Source organism: Cnephaeus nilssonii (assembly GCF_951640355.1).
Source record: "Cnephaeus nilssonii genome assembly, chromosome: 10".
In the NCBI taxonomy this organism is placed as follows: Eukaryota; Metazoa; Chordata; class Mammalia; order Chiroptera; family Vespertilionidae; genus Cnephaeus; species Cnephaeus nilssonii.
Genome location: NC_137081.1, coordinates 75742938 through 75756944, shown reverse-complemented (window position 1 = coordinate 75756944; position 14007 = coordinate 75742938). Strand labels below are relative to the sequence as shown.

Genomic DNA, 14007 nt, shown 5'->3' with positions numbered 1-14007 from the left:
AGGAATAGCAGCAAATTCAAAGCATAAGATTTTATTTATTTTTAGATAATCCACTTTGGCAGAAACAGAAAACATTGACAATCACTATTAGCAAGATGTGGAAAAAGTCACATACTTGTGGGATAAATACATATAGTGTTACTGAAAGGTTCTTTTGGTATTAGAAACATTAACCTTTTGCACTCGGATGTCGAGTGTGACTCGACACAGTTAGCATTAGAATAAAGGAATCGAGAAAAAAGCAAGCGAGTGCAAAGGGTTAAGTATGTATATGCATACCCTTCAATCCAGCAATCTCACTTCTAGATACCTATCTTGGAGAAATACTGCCTTATGTAGATCTATAACTAGTACCGTGGAAGAAATCTCCATGAGAAATGCTCATTGAAAATTTTAAAAGTTGCAGAATAACATGTAAAATATGATGTCATTTACATAAAATAAGACAAATTAAAACTCATACAAAAAACAAATATAAAACTGTATGTACCTGTGTGTGTGTGTGTGCATGCACATACGTACATTACAAAGGAAGATTTTTGGAAAGATGCTGAACAAATTATTAAGAATTAATAGAAAATGTTGAAGTAGAGGATAGACAGTAAAAAAGAAAAAAGTAAATATCATTTCTGTATTCTTTGAAAAATTCATGTAAAAACGTTATTTGGATAACTTACTTAAAACACATACATAACCTTAAAAGCAAAATAAGATTTTCCAATTAGAAGTTATGAAGATCAGATTAAATGCAAAATTCCAAAAATATATCTAAAACTTAATCTAGTACTACTAGTATACTAAAAGAATACCATTCATACCTTTGCCAAATTCAGTTTATTTCATGTATCTACAAATTGTTCAACATTAAGAAACCGTTATTATAAGTCATTACAATAATATATAATTGATTCTTGTTATTTGTGATAGTTATATTCCATAAAGTCTCTAGGAACAATGAATTAGCAATTGAACCATTGCTCCTAGGGAAAATACAGGGTTAGGTTCCCGTGAGTCTCTGTCACAGTATTTTCATCAGTCCATCAATACACAACCTTGTTTTGTATGTTTCTGTTTAAATATACCTTATCCTAGATAATAAAAGCATAATATGCTAATTAGACCAGATGTCCTTCCGGACAACCTTCCGGATGAAGCCGGGGCTGTGAGGGCCAAGCCCCTTGCATGAATTTTGTGCATTGGGCCTCTAGTTTAATATATAGAGAGTTAATTCATTAACATGAACTCATAGCCAACAGCACTGTACCTCATGCTCACATGAAGCTTATCTAATACACATATTTTCTCTTTAAGGCATATTACAACCTTCTTGCACTTAGGAACACTAGAAAACACTTCAGTACTATACTCGGGGGCCATATTAAACAGCCAAATCACCAACAAAAAGCACAGAACTGAAGAATGTGATATTAAACAGACTGTGAAAAGGACACCTGTTTATGAGAGCTTACTCAAGAAGGCAGAGCTTCACCGTGTTTGACCTGACTGGAAATCTATGCACTGGGCAACTCAAATTTTTTGCCACTGCACCCATACAGGTCCCTATGTCTGTGAATGACAGTAAAAGTGCCACATATATTGATTTTGGGATTACAAATACATTTTAGCAAGTAGGTGAATTTGTAAATATACAATCTATGAACAATGAGGACCAACTATATTTTTATTATCTAGAAAATTTCAAACCAACACAAAAGCACAGCAAATAGTATAATGAACCTCTACATAAATATACTCAACACAATTACATTTTGAGAAAAAAAAAATTGCTGGAGAAAGGTCTTGTAAAATTTAACATCTACTTCAGATAACAGAAAACTTGCACTAGAAGAAAGCTTTTAATATTTTCTAAAATCTGGCATTGTTTTCTAATGACATTTTATGCAGAACACCTACAGTCATGAAATAACTCAATAGGATTTTAACCCTTTGCACTCGCTTGCTTTTTTCTCGATTCCTTTATTCTACTCGGGATTTAATTTTTTAAATACCCCAGATTTTACAAAGTGCGGCAGTAGAATAAAAAACTGGAGTTTCTTTTCATACAAACTTATTTATTTGGATTTTTTAATATTTCAAATTATTGATACATTCAATACAATTCGACATACGAGCTGCTACCGATGCTGTGTCGAGTCACACTCGACATCCGAATGCAAAAGGTTAAATCTCTGCTATATAAAAAATCCTTAATTGTGGAAATCCCTACAGGACTAGAAAGAACCTAACTAATTATTGTAATGAGAAACCACATGAAATGAATATTTGAAAGAAAAGTACAAAATGATCATTATGTCTACCTATAATAATCCTCATGGCCATTCTTGTCTCAGCTTTAACCCAATCCACTTATCCCTCAATGCCTGTACTATTTTGAAGCAAACCTCAGCCATGGTATTTCACCTATCCTATCTTACCTAATAATAGACAAACATGTAAATTGACCGTACATTCGCTACGCCCATAGCCAATCAGAGTGACTATGCAAATTAACCCAAAAAAGATGGCGGTTAATTTGCATACATAGGTGCCCAGCGCCTGTGTCCCAGGAACATCCTGGCACCCAGGTCACTGTGAGGTAAGGCCTGGTGCAGGAGCGGACCCCCTGCGATCGATTGCAGGGAGCTGGGGCTCCGCTCCTGCCCTAGAGGCTTTTGGCCTGGGCAGGCCTGGGCAGGGGCGGAGCCGGTGATCAGAGGGAGCTGGAGGGCTCCTGCTCAGGCTTAAAGCTTCGGCCAGAGGCTATAGGCCTGGGCAGGGCCCAGCCCGCGATTGGTGTGAACTATAGAGGAAACACCTTTTCTGACTGCACATTGGCTAAGCTTCCTGTATGCCACTGGTAATATTCTTAGTAACTTGGGTAATAAGAATCCAAAAAGGTGATCTAGGGTTTTTCCACCACACTTCTGGAGAAAAAAACCAAGGTCCGCTGCTGGAGGGCTAAGAAATGTCATATCCTGCCCTAGCCGGTTTGACTCAGTGGATAGAGCCTCGGCCTGCCAACAGCAGGGTCTGGGTTGATTCTGATCAAGGGCATGTACCTAGGTTGCAGGTTCCTCCTGGCCGGGGCTCAGATCAGGGATCATGCAGGAGGCAACCAATCAAAGTGTTCCTCTCACTTTGATGTTGCTCTCTGTCTTTCCCTTTCTCTTCCACATTCTCTAAAAGTCAATGGAAACACATCCTCAGGTGAGGATAAAATAAATAAATAAATAAATAAATAAATAAATAAATAGAAAGAAAGAAAGAAAGAAAGAAAGAAAGAAAGAAAGAAAGAAATGCATATCCTATGAAAGACACATCTTGAAAATGCCTAAAGGAAGTTGTCATTTTTTCTTGGTGAAGGGACTGAAGTCCATGTTGATGAAAACACCTTGGTGGCTGTGGTGACTGGCAGTGGCTGCAGCAGTGGGGTGATGGGGCTGGCGCCTTCCCCTGATCAGCCCGGTTGCCTCCCACAAAGGGAGGCCAGACTGCGGCTTAGGGAGCGGGCCTAAGCCATCAGTAGGACATCCGCTGAAGGCTCCCAGTATGTGAGAGGGGGCAGGTTGGGTTGAGGGACCCCCCACCCCCAGTGCACAAATTTCGTGCACCGGGCCCCTAGTCCTATCTAATAAAAGAGTAATATGCAAATTGGTCATCACTCCAACACACAAGATGGCTGCCCCCATGTGGACACAAGATGGCTGCCACAAGATGGCCGGCAGGGGAGGGCAGTTGTGGGCGATCAGGCCTGCAGGGGAGAGCAGTTGCGGGGGACCAGGCCTGCAGGAGAGGGCAGTTAGGGGCAATCAGGCTGGCTGGGGAGCAGTTAGGCATCAATCAGGCTGGCAGGGGAGGCAGGGGTCCTCAAACTACGGCCCACGGGCCACATGCGGCCCGCCGAGGACATTTATCCGGCCTGCGGGTGTTTTTGCCGCTGCTGCCTGTCCTGCTTAGCAGCCGACTTGTCCCGGGCCCGCAGTGCGCATGTGTGGAATGTGCGCCGCACTCTCCGACTCTCCTCCTTCTCTCTGAGGGACAGTGAACTGGCCCCCTGTTTAAAAAGTTTGAGGACCCCTGGGTTAGGGGGTGATCAGGCTGGCAGGCAGAAGTGGTTAGGGGCAATCAGGAAGGCAGGCAGGCGAGCGGTTGGGAGCCAGCAGTCCTGGATTGTGAGAGGGCAGTCGGACATCCCTTGAGGGGTCCCAGATTGGAGAGGGTGCAGGCTGGGCTGAGGGACAACCCCCCGCCATGCACGAATTTCGTGCACCGGGCCTCTAGTATACTTATAGATTTAAACATATTTGATATGTTTCAATTCATTGCAGTTATCCTTATTGATACTCAAATCGTTCCATTTTGGGGATGGATGTGAAGAGAAGTATGCTTGGTTCAGCCTTACATGTAGCATGTATTCTATCTTTTAATTTGTTAAATAACCATGTTCAGGAAACAAAGTGCCCATTTTGGACAGAACAAAGATCCCACACTAGTGGGAGAAAGACAAGTAAATTAGGGATTACAATACAATGTGATATATCTGTTGGTAGAATAAATGGCCCAACCTTTCAAGAAGGCAAATCAACATTTTTAAAAAAGTTAATATTCCACCAGTATTCTTCTCAAAGTCTATTAGCATTCATATACTTGGGGGGAGAATACTGGAAGAATAGACAAACTCTTACAGTAGTGACCACGAGAGTGTGAGACATATGTATAAAATGTTGGGATTTTAAAAATGAGCCCATATTAATTATATAATAAGTATTTTAAAACACAAAGTAAAAAATGCTATAATATAGAATTATTAAATGCTATAGAAGCAATGAACTCTTAGGAAGACAGGAGGTATTTTAGAAAGCTTCTGGATTTTGTTTGTATTTCACCAATTGAGAACTTGGGCAGGTAGTTTTAGTCTCCTCATTTATAAAGGACAATAGCAATGCCTGTTCTGCCTACATCACAAATTTGTAGGGATGATCAAATGTGAGAAAGTTATAAACTAGTATGTCACTATTTTTAGATAATTCTGAACACTAGGTTAGGACAATTTTCCATAAGGAACTACGGTTTGTCTAAACTACGCTTATCCTTCTTTTCTGTTGTTAATGCTAATTCAATGAAACTTTCTACAATGAGAAAAAACTTTCTATATTTGTACTGTCTGTGCAATATAGGAGCCACTAGCCATTGTGGCAGTTAAGCACTCAAAATACATGTAGTGACTGAGCTATTGAATTTTAATAACTACATGTAGTCAGTGGCTACTTTATTGGGCAACCAGTTTTAGCCTTTTATCTCTTCCACCTCTCTCCCTATCTAAATATTACAAACCCTATCTAATAAAGAGGGAATATGCTAATTGACCATCATGCCATCACAAAGATGGCAGTGCCCACAGCCAATAAGGAGGGAATATGCTAATTACTGCCCCACCCTCAAAGATGGCGGCACCCACAGCCACAAGATGGCGGTACCCAGTCCCCTCAGCCCTGCCGGGGCTGCAGGCGTGGCAAGGCCGGGCGCGCCCTTAGGCAGGCCCAGCCGATCTGCGCGCCTGCCTCCAGAGTCCCCCAGTCCCCTTAGCCCCCCAGCTGCCCAGGGCTAGCCCCAGGAGCAGGCAAGCCTTGGATGGCAGCTGCCTAGCCGCCCAGAGCTGGCCCAAGGCATAGGCAAGCCTTGGATGTCGGCTGCCCAGCTGCCCAGGGCTGCCCGAGGCTCAGGTAACCAGGGCCAGTCAAGGCTTGTGCTGCTGGCAGTGGCAGCAGCAGAGGTGTGATGGGGCGTTGCCTTCCCCCCATTGCCAGGCTGCGGGACCCCCCTCACCCCCCATTGCCAGGCTGCCTCCCGCCTCTGAGGGCTCCCAGACTGTGAGAGGGGGTAGGCCGGGCTGAGGGACCCCCTTCACCCCCCTCTCTAGTGCATGAATTTTCATGCACCGGGTCTCTAGTATAAGAATATTAACAAATGAAAAGCTTCTAAAAACCACTCTTCACTTCAAAAAATTAAACTTCTGAGAAATACTAAATCAAAACCTTATTAGGTTTCATCTGAGTTTTTAAGGTCAACTTATATTTAAGGCTATCTTATAATAATCTAAAATTAATTAACCACAGACTAATATTTTACAGTGACTTAAAAAAGAAAACAGGTGATTTTGTTTTATTTTTAAAGATTTACTTTAGTCTGTGAAATATACACAAAACAAAAAATTTAGATTCCTTAACAAAAGGCCTTTCTTTACTCATTAAATCAATCTTACCTTTAGCTCGGCTTGTATGAACCCTTGCACGCACCCAAACAACTTCATCAGCTTTTTGTTCTGTCAAATTGCTAACCCGAACCAAAACTCGATCTGCAGCAAATAAATGAAACAATTTTAGTAATTCAGAATTTACAAAGAGATCATAATTATTTTGATTTGACAGCGAGCATAAGTACTCAGTATGATCTTAGTTTTCAATCTCTGACACCTTCTTAATTTGTGAATTGTACTTTCTAAATATATCTCTAAAACCTATACAATTCTCGAGGCCCTGACTAGGAGACTCAATTGCTTGGAGCGTCACCTATACACCAAAAGGTTGCAGGTTCAATCACCAGTCAGGGCGTGTATGAGAGGAAATCAATTTATGTTTCTCACTCACACTCATTTTCTGTCTCTCCCTTCCTCTTTCTCTAAAATACGTATCATCAGGTGAGGATTAAAAAAAAAATCTATCCAAGTCTCTTATCTTCACTGCCACCATCCCAAAGTACTTGTCTAAATTACAGCAATAACCTTCTGATAATCCCGATTCCCCAATTCAGTCTACACTGGAGTCAAAGTGTTTCAAAATGCGTATGTGCTGAACTTTTCATTGATTTATAAGGCAAACTACAATCTATCTTCATCCACCTTTGCCTAAGTGGACATGGTATTTTACCTTGCCTGCCACAGTACGTAAGTCAGCTAGCCAAAGGGGAGGTTTCTCTGCCAGGCCTGGATAGTCATGGTGTTATCGGAGAATTGCACGGGTGGAATTTCCCTGCTGCTAGTGGGAATGGGGTTCTTATGATAGCCTGAGAAAACGTTTTTTAAGACTCTCGGGTAAAATGAGTGATTTTTATCTGCATAGAGTTTTATCTCTCAGTTTAAAAGTCCTATTTCCCTTAAACTAGTTCTGGAAATGTGCAGCTGGGGATGTAGCAGTGCTAAAAGCAAAGCCAGTATCCACAGTCTCTGTTCAATGGTGGAGCTGAGTCCGGCAGAGCATCAAGCTGGTTACAGTCCATCGGTCCATTGTGTGGGGTCCACATGACTGTGGGCCATGTAGGCAAGTGCAGGGGAGAGTGCATCCTGCAACAAGAGAGCCAGGAGCCCAGTGCACAAGACAGCCAAGAGAGAGAACTCTCTTTGTTCAGTTTATGTATCTCAGATTTCTCACCCTAGCAGTGGCCATGCCTATTCTGGTCAATAACCTGCTCTCAGGCGTGATTGACAGACAAGCACCTTCCCACATCACCCATACCTTACCAGGCATGCATCTATTGTCCAGACCCTTCTCCCGAGGATCTGTGGGGAGCAGACTCGGAGAATGTTAAACTGCAGCTTTCTGGCAAAGCTGTACAAATGGCATGCCTTCCCTTTGCTCCTTTCCAATTAATAACTTGGTTAATTACAACAGTATCATTGGTACCCCATTCTCTAGGACACAGTGACTCAGCCAGGGAAAGGCATGTTGCTCCAACTGAGCTAATCAAAGTCCTTCTCTGGGACTTAATATACAGATACTGGGAATGAAGCTCTCCCCTGGGCTTGCTGAGCTGAGATGGTATAGGCCCAGGGCTGCAACCACCATCTGTCCCACTCACTACCTGAGTTTGTAGGATGACAGAATAAAGCCAAATAACCTAAGGGAAGCAGAGCCAAGAAATACAGACATAAAGCCTTAAAGATACCGATTGAGCCTCTAGATCCAATCATGCCTTATGCCATCTCACCTTTTTCCCCTAGAGTTATGTAAGCCAATAAATTCTGTTTGTGAGGCCCAACAATTATGTCCTCCAATACATCCATCTAGAGTCCTCCAAACAAAACAACTACACGTGAAGATAGTGAGATGAGGCAATCATGATCCAGAAAGCATTTTATTTTTAAAATATGTAATAATTTAAAACTTAAGTATTAATTAAAAACATAGTAATAGACATAACATCACATCAAGAGTAGTAAAAGGTCTCTTTCTCAAGGGTTATGTTGCCTAATTAACAAAGTTTGTCATTATCTTGTGCAGTAAAACCTAATTATAATACTAAGCAAAGCCCTAGATGGTTTGGCTCAGTGGATAGAGTGTTGGCCTGCAGACCAAAGGGTCCCAGGTTCAATTCCGGTTAAGGGCACGTACCTCGGTTGTAGGCTCTTCCCCGGCCCTGGCCCTAGTCAGGGCTAATGCAGGAGGTAACCAATTGATGTGTTTCTCTCATATTGATATTTCTCCTGTATTGCCCTCTCTCTTCCACTCTCTCTAAAAATCAATGGAAAAATATCCTCGGGTGAGGATGAAAAACAAACAAAACCCCCCCCAAAACACAAAACCAACACTAAACAAATATATTTATTCTACCTACTTTGTCTAAACATACTTATAATTTGTCTCTTGAAGCAAAGATGCAGCTTAGAGAGAATGTGAATTACAGGAGAATACAATGGTTCTCATTGCCAAAAGCAGACAATGAATGAGGAATTTTTAAGCCATTGGGTATCACAAGAGAATTTCTACAAAGCATTGCCAACAGACCTTATGAGTTAAACCAACTCCCAAGTCTGCTGTGTAAACCTAGGCAAAACAAAGTGTGAAAGAGAAAAGACAGACAAAATAGCATAAAAATTTAAGACAGATTTGGAAATACCAAAATTGAAAAAGCCAATGACTTACTAATAACTAGGCAATAAAAACTCAAAATCAAATGAAACGTAACAACATAAATCAGAGGAGACATAAATAAATGTCATGATTAGGGTAACTTTACTAGTACTTTGAAAAAGACAGAATAATAGCCCTTCTTTCATGTGGTATTCCAACTAATTAGCATAGGGGTTCTCAACCTTTAACATATCTACACATACTTGAGGCACATGTCACACTCGCACCAATGATTAGTGGCAGTAGGGTTTCAGCTTAAAAAACTATTGCCTCCTCCACTCTTAAGACTCTGGTATTAAAATGAAGAAATTTGGAGAAATGGAAGCATATAGGGAAGGAAACTCTGCCTGAACAAAGTGCAAGGGTTTTAGGAGAGATAAAACCAAAGGCAGAATTTTACTGTTATGCTACTGTAAACATACATAGTTTTCTTTCCCTCTGGTGGGGAGAGCTTGTAAGTGGAAAACAGTTGTCTGGATTTGCCAGCCAAATGGGAACAGTAATTATGGCAAGGGGTGATTGGGACTTACGTAATAGATTGAAACTCCAGTGGGCATATTTGTGTTACAGCTGAAGGAAGTCCACTTCAGGAAGATAATTAAGCTAAAAACAAAGTCTCAAATGACCCCTCTTGCTTACTCTGGCAGGGGAATGTCATCTCCAAACTATATTGCTTCTACTCCATTTTATATTCAATTATTTTACTTCACCATCTATATCTTTTGGAAATGGTATAATTTTTGCCCATTATTTTGCACTTTGGAAAAAAGTTGGGAAGGAAAGTGATTTTATGATCATGCAATAAATTGAATCCAAAATCACAATAAAATTAACCCAGAGATATGTTATTTCCAAAGCATAACATTCATAGTCAAGTCTGTAAGTTAGAAGTATTTCCAATAGGCCAGAACTTAAAGATCTGCAGTTGTACCAAAGACTGAAAGACATAATTTGGACTTTGGAGTGTCTACCATAAGAAAAATGATTAAGTAAGATAATCTATTGAAAACACAAATAAATAAGTAAATAAAAACAAAAGGCAAATGTTTACAAATAGAAGACCTACAGGTCTGAGAGAAATAATATGTGACAAATCAATTTCAAAGAAATCTAATAAAATCAAGGGGAGAGTAAAGAAGGTAGCTTCATAAAGCATGCAAAAAGCTTGTATATGATGAAAGTAGTTACTATTAATATTCTTTTATCTCCTGGGCCAGAGTTAAATCTTACATATTTTACCTAATCACTTAGGAATATCTTTTTAATATAACATAACTCTTAAAATACACTCATTTAACGTATTTTCTTCCCTTTCTAGATTAGGAACCCTAACCAAACTGACCAATGTTTATACAGGATTATAACACGTGCTTGAGTTATTACTGCCATTTACATTTTTCAAAATTATGCCAACCTTAATTAAAACTTCATGAAGAGTTTCCCTGGAATTAGAAGAAAAAAAGCTTTAATTATCACATAGCTACTAACCTGATTTTTCTTGAGACTGTATCATTGAAGATACTCCATATCTTTCTTTAGCATAATCCTACAAAAAATGTTTTGCATTATAACTTTTTATTTAAAAACGAATAGCATAGTAAACACATAAATACAAACAACAATGTAAAAATAAATTCCTTTTCACTATCAGGACCACTTTATTAATTCAAAGAGTCATAGTTTTAAAGTGTGGAAATTTGTCATGTTACTTACATATGTACTCTATGGAAAAAGGATAAGCACCCGGTTTCTGGCTAGTTTGTTTTAAAGATCACTACTCCTGGAGGGATATACCATAAATCAGGCGTCCTCAAACTACGGCCCGCGGGCCACATGCGGGTGTTTTTGCCCTTTTGTTTTTTTACTTCAAAATAAGATATGTGCAGTGTGCATAGGAATTTGTTCATGGTTTTTTTTAAACTATAGTCCGGCCCTCCAACGGTCTGAGGGACAGTGAACTGGCCCCCTGTTTAAAAAAAGTTTGAGGACCCCTGCCATAAATAATAGCACTCTCAGATAAAATTTACACATGTACAACACATCGTAACTATCTTCTTCAAAATGAGATTAACCTGCTTCAAAGCAGGGATATAAATTCCCTCTGTGGAGGGAGTAGGATGAAGCACCACTGTTTTATTAACTTCCTATTACAGGAAGAGATGTTCAAAGAGAACCAGCATTTTTTGGTAAGCTTTCTGAGCACCAGATGTCACATTTTTAGAAACTGAAGATGTTGGATATAAGCTAACTACAACTTTCCATGTGGAAAACATAAAAAAACAACCCACCAGCTTCCTGTTTCTAAAAATCAGCTACAGCATACTAGGTTGCAAGTGACAATGACAATATATCAAATTTCTTTTTACAGATCTAGGGTTCAGGCTTTTCTAAAAATACTATATTTATTAAATAGACTAGAGGCCTGGTACACGAAATTCGTGCAGGGGGGGTGGAGGGGGCCCTCAGCCCAGCTTGCTGCCCTCTCGCAGTCTGGGACCCCTCGGGGGATGTCCACCTGCCAGCCTAGGGATTGGCCTAAGCCAGCGACTGGGTATCCCTCTCGCAGCCCGGGACCCCTCAGGGGATGTCTGACTGCCTAAACCAGCAGTCGGACATCCCGAGGGATGTAGCAGTACGCCAGGCGGCAGGCGACCAGAGAGGAGCCTGAATCAGGGCCACTCACGCCACTCCACGCCTGCTGCTGCGGAGTGGGGAGAGATTCCCGCTGTGGCAGCACTCGCCAGCCATGAGCCCGGCTTCTGGTTGAGGGGTGCTCCTCCTGAGGGAGCACACTGACCACCTGGGGGCAGCTCCTGTGTTGAGCGTCTGCCCCCTGATGGTCAGTGCGCATCATAGCGACCGGTCATTCAGGTTGTTCCTCCGTAAAGGTTGCTTTAGGCTTTTATTAATATAGATAAGTGACCTTTTATTTTAATCTCACTTAACCTCTAAAATGATCTCTTAAGAGCTTTCTAGCTATAAAATGACATAACTCTGCCACAATGTCTACCTTATATCTAGACCTGAGCTATCTGCAAGGTTGCATTAGTTTATATAGTCAGATAAAGAATACCCAAAATAATTTCCTTAGATTTTACAAGGTAACTTAAGATATATATGAAATAATTCGTTTCTACCACCCTATAGCTATCTGTTGGAACCCTCTCCTTTAACCTGGAGGATTCAGGTTTTTGTGTGTTTATACAAAAACAAACCAACCAATCTTAAAGACAAAGATAACCCCAGCCCTAGTAAAAAGATATAGTTATACAATATGGCATTAGGGCAGCATAAATGGATTAGTTCATATTTCAGCAACCCCTATTCCAGCTCATACTCTTAAAATGTCCCATTCCTTATGTAGTGTGTCACAAATAGAAAAATTAGGAGCCGGGCAGTGAGTCAAGGCTCAGTTTTAACACCACACACATAACTTGTAGGATGGTATCAAGCTTTCACTTCTGAAAAGCACTGAAGGACCCCTGGGTGTTATGAATTACCGCACAAGATTTTGGGTCACTTCATCTCAAACGCACTCTCTGTAAGCTTCCTACCTCACCGAATCACTTACAGGGAGAAGGAAAATAAAAATGTCAAATGTTCTTTACAGCTGTCACACGGAAAACGGTCATTAAACACATTGTCAGACCGTTTTGCCAAGTACTGTCCCAGTCCGAGGTGGTGGTGGTGGTGGTGGATTACGTGAGGGACGTGCCTAACCGGGGAGACTCCAGTGTGACCCCGCGCTGGCACTTCCGGGGCAGGGGCAGCCTCACGCCCACCCCTCCTCGCGGCCCGCTCCCCGCGAGCCAGGCCGGTGAGAAAGCGGTCCGGTCCGGAGAGGGTCTGGCCACGCTTCCCGGCCAAGGCCCCGGAGTCCCGGCGAGGGCCCTGGGCGCCCGGACCCCAGCCCGCGGCCCGCAGGCGAGGTGCCGACACGGACCCCCAGGGCAGGGTCCCGCTCCCCCTCCGCCCGCCCTCCGCGCGCGCTCCGGCCCAGGGGTCAGTCCTCCCGGGCCCGAGGAAGGGGGAGACCCACTTCCGCCGCGTCCATGACCTCCCGCGGCTTCTCCTGAGTCTTGCGGCTGGCGCTGGCGCTGGGCATCGGGGCAACTGGACGGGGCAGCGGTCACCACCCTCCCTCGCAGGCTTCCGTAGGGCAGGCCAAAGGGGCTTCTCCCTCCCGCACAGTCTCCGCCCTCCCTGCACTTCGGTCACAGCACACGCATTCCGACTCCGCGTGGAAGGTCGACTCCGGAAATGTCGCGAGAAACGCAACTCTCTCGAGATCCCGAAGAGCTATTAGCGGACGGCCCGACGCCGCGAGGTCCTCTGGCTCCGCCCCTACAGGTGTTTAGCTGGAGTTGGAGGGAAATCCCGGGAATTTGTCGTGTTTTGCGGGATCGGCTGTGAAGGGTGGGGTCCCAGGGCGGGCGGTCTAGCTCCCAACGGAAACTGCTGCCCTGCTCTCGTTTCAGCCTCTCGGTCCCTCCCGGCTTCATCCGGGGACTGTTCACGAAACTCAGGCTCTGCCTTTCCTCCCCTGGACTTCCCTGCCTTCACCCTTCCCAGCGGCAGCATAGCTGCCTGGAGCCATTGGCGACCTTCCGCTGCTGCTTTTGTGTACTGGGACTCAGGAGTGCTGGGTTACCGGTAGTTGGCTGTGTGGAGGTGATGCTTTCCCTCTTTCATTGGCCAAACAAGTCACATGGTCATTCCCGAGTTCTGCAGAGTAGGGTAATTTACTCATTCTTTAGGGAGCCATACTGAATGTTTCTGGTCAATAAAACATTCTATCACACCTATGAGATTCCAACTTAGAGTCTGTGTCGCTGCTCCATCCTGGGATTTTTTTAAAAGCTTGTATTCCCTCATTTCAATATTATCCTAATGAATGAATGAATTGATACTCAGAAATCTGAATACAAATCTCATATATTGGCCTTTTGCTAGGGATAAGGTTTATTTTTTCCATCTTTCCATTGCCCATGAGGCCTTTACACGCATCCCTTAATTCCCTTGACTTGATATGTTATTCTTATTTAGGACATAGCCGTGGGGGAAGATTAAATAGGTACTTATGCTCTGGCCTTCCTGATAG

At 42.6% G+C, this 14007-nt stretch overlaps 1 protein-coding gene across 1 annotated transcript in view; it reads right to left on the bottom strand.

Annotated features, from left to right (window-relative positions):
- Positions 1 to 13174, bottom strand: part of DARS1 (aspartyl-tRNA synthetase 1) — a 69751-nt gene extending 56577 nt beyond the window's left edge. The window contains exons 1-3 of the mRNA XM_079781912.1: positions 12946 to 13174; positions 10395 to 10452; positions 6263 to 6355 (exon numbers count right to left, since the gene is read on the bottom strand). Coding sequence (XP_079638038.1) covers positions 6263 to 6355; positions 10395 to 10452; positions 12946 to 13011 — 217 coding nt within the window. The 5' untranslated portion in view covers positions 13012 to 13174. The remainder of the gene's footprint in view (positions 1 to 6262; positions 6356 to 10394; positions 10453 to 12945) is intronic.
- Between the last annotated feature and the right edge of the window lie 833 nt (positions 13175 to 14007).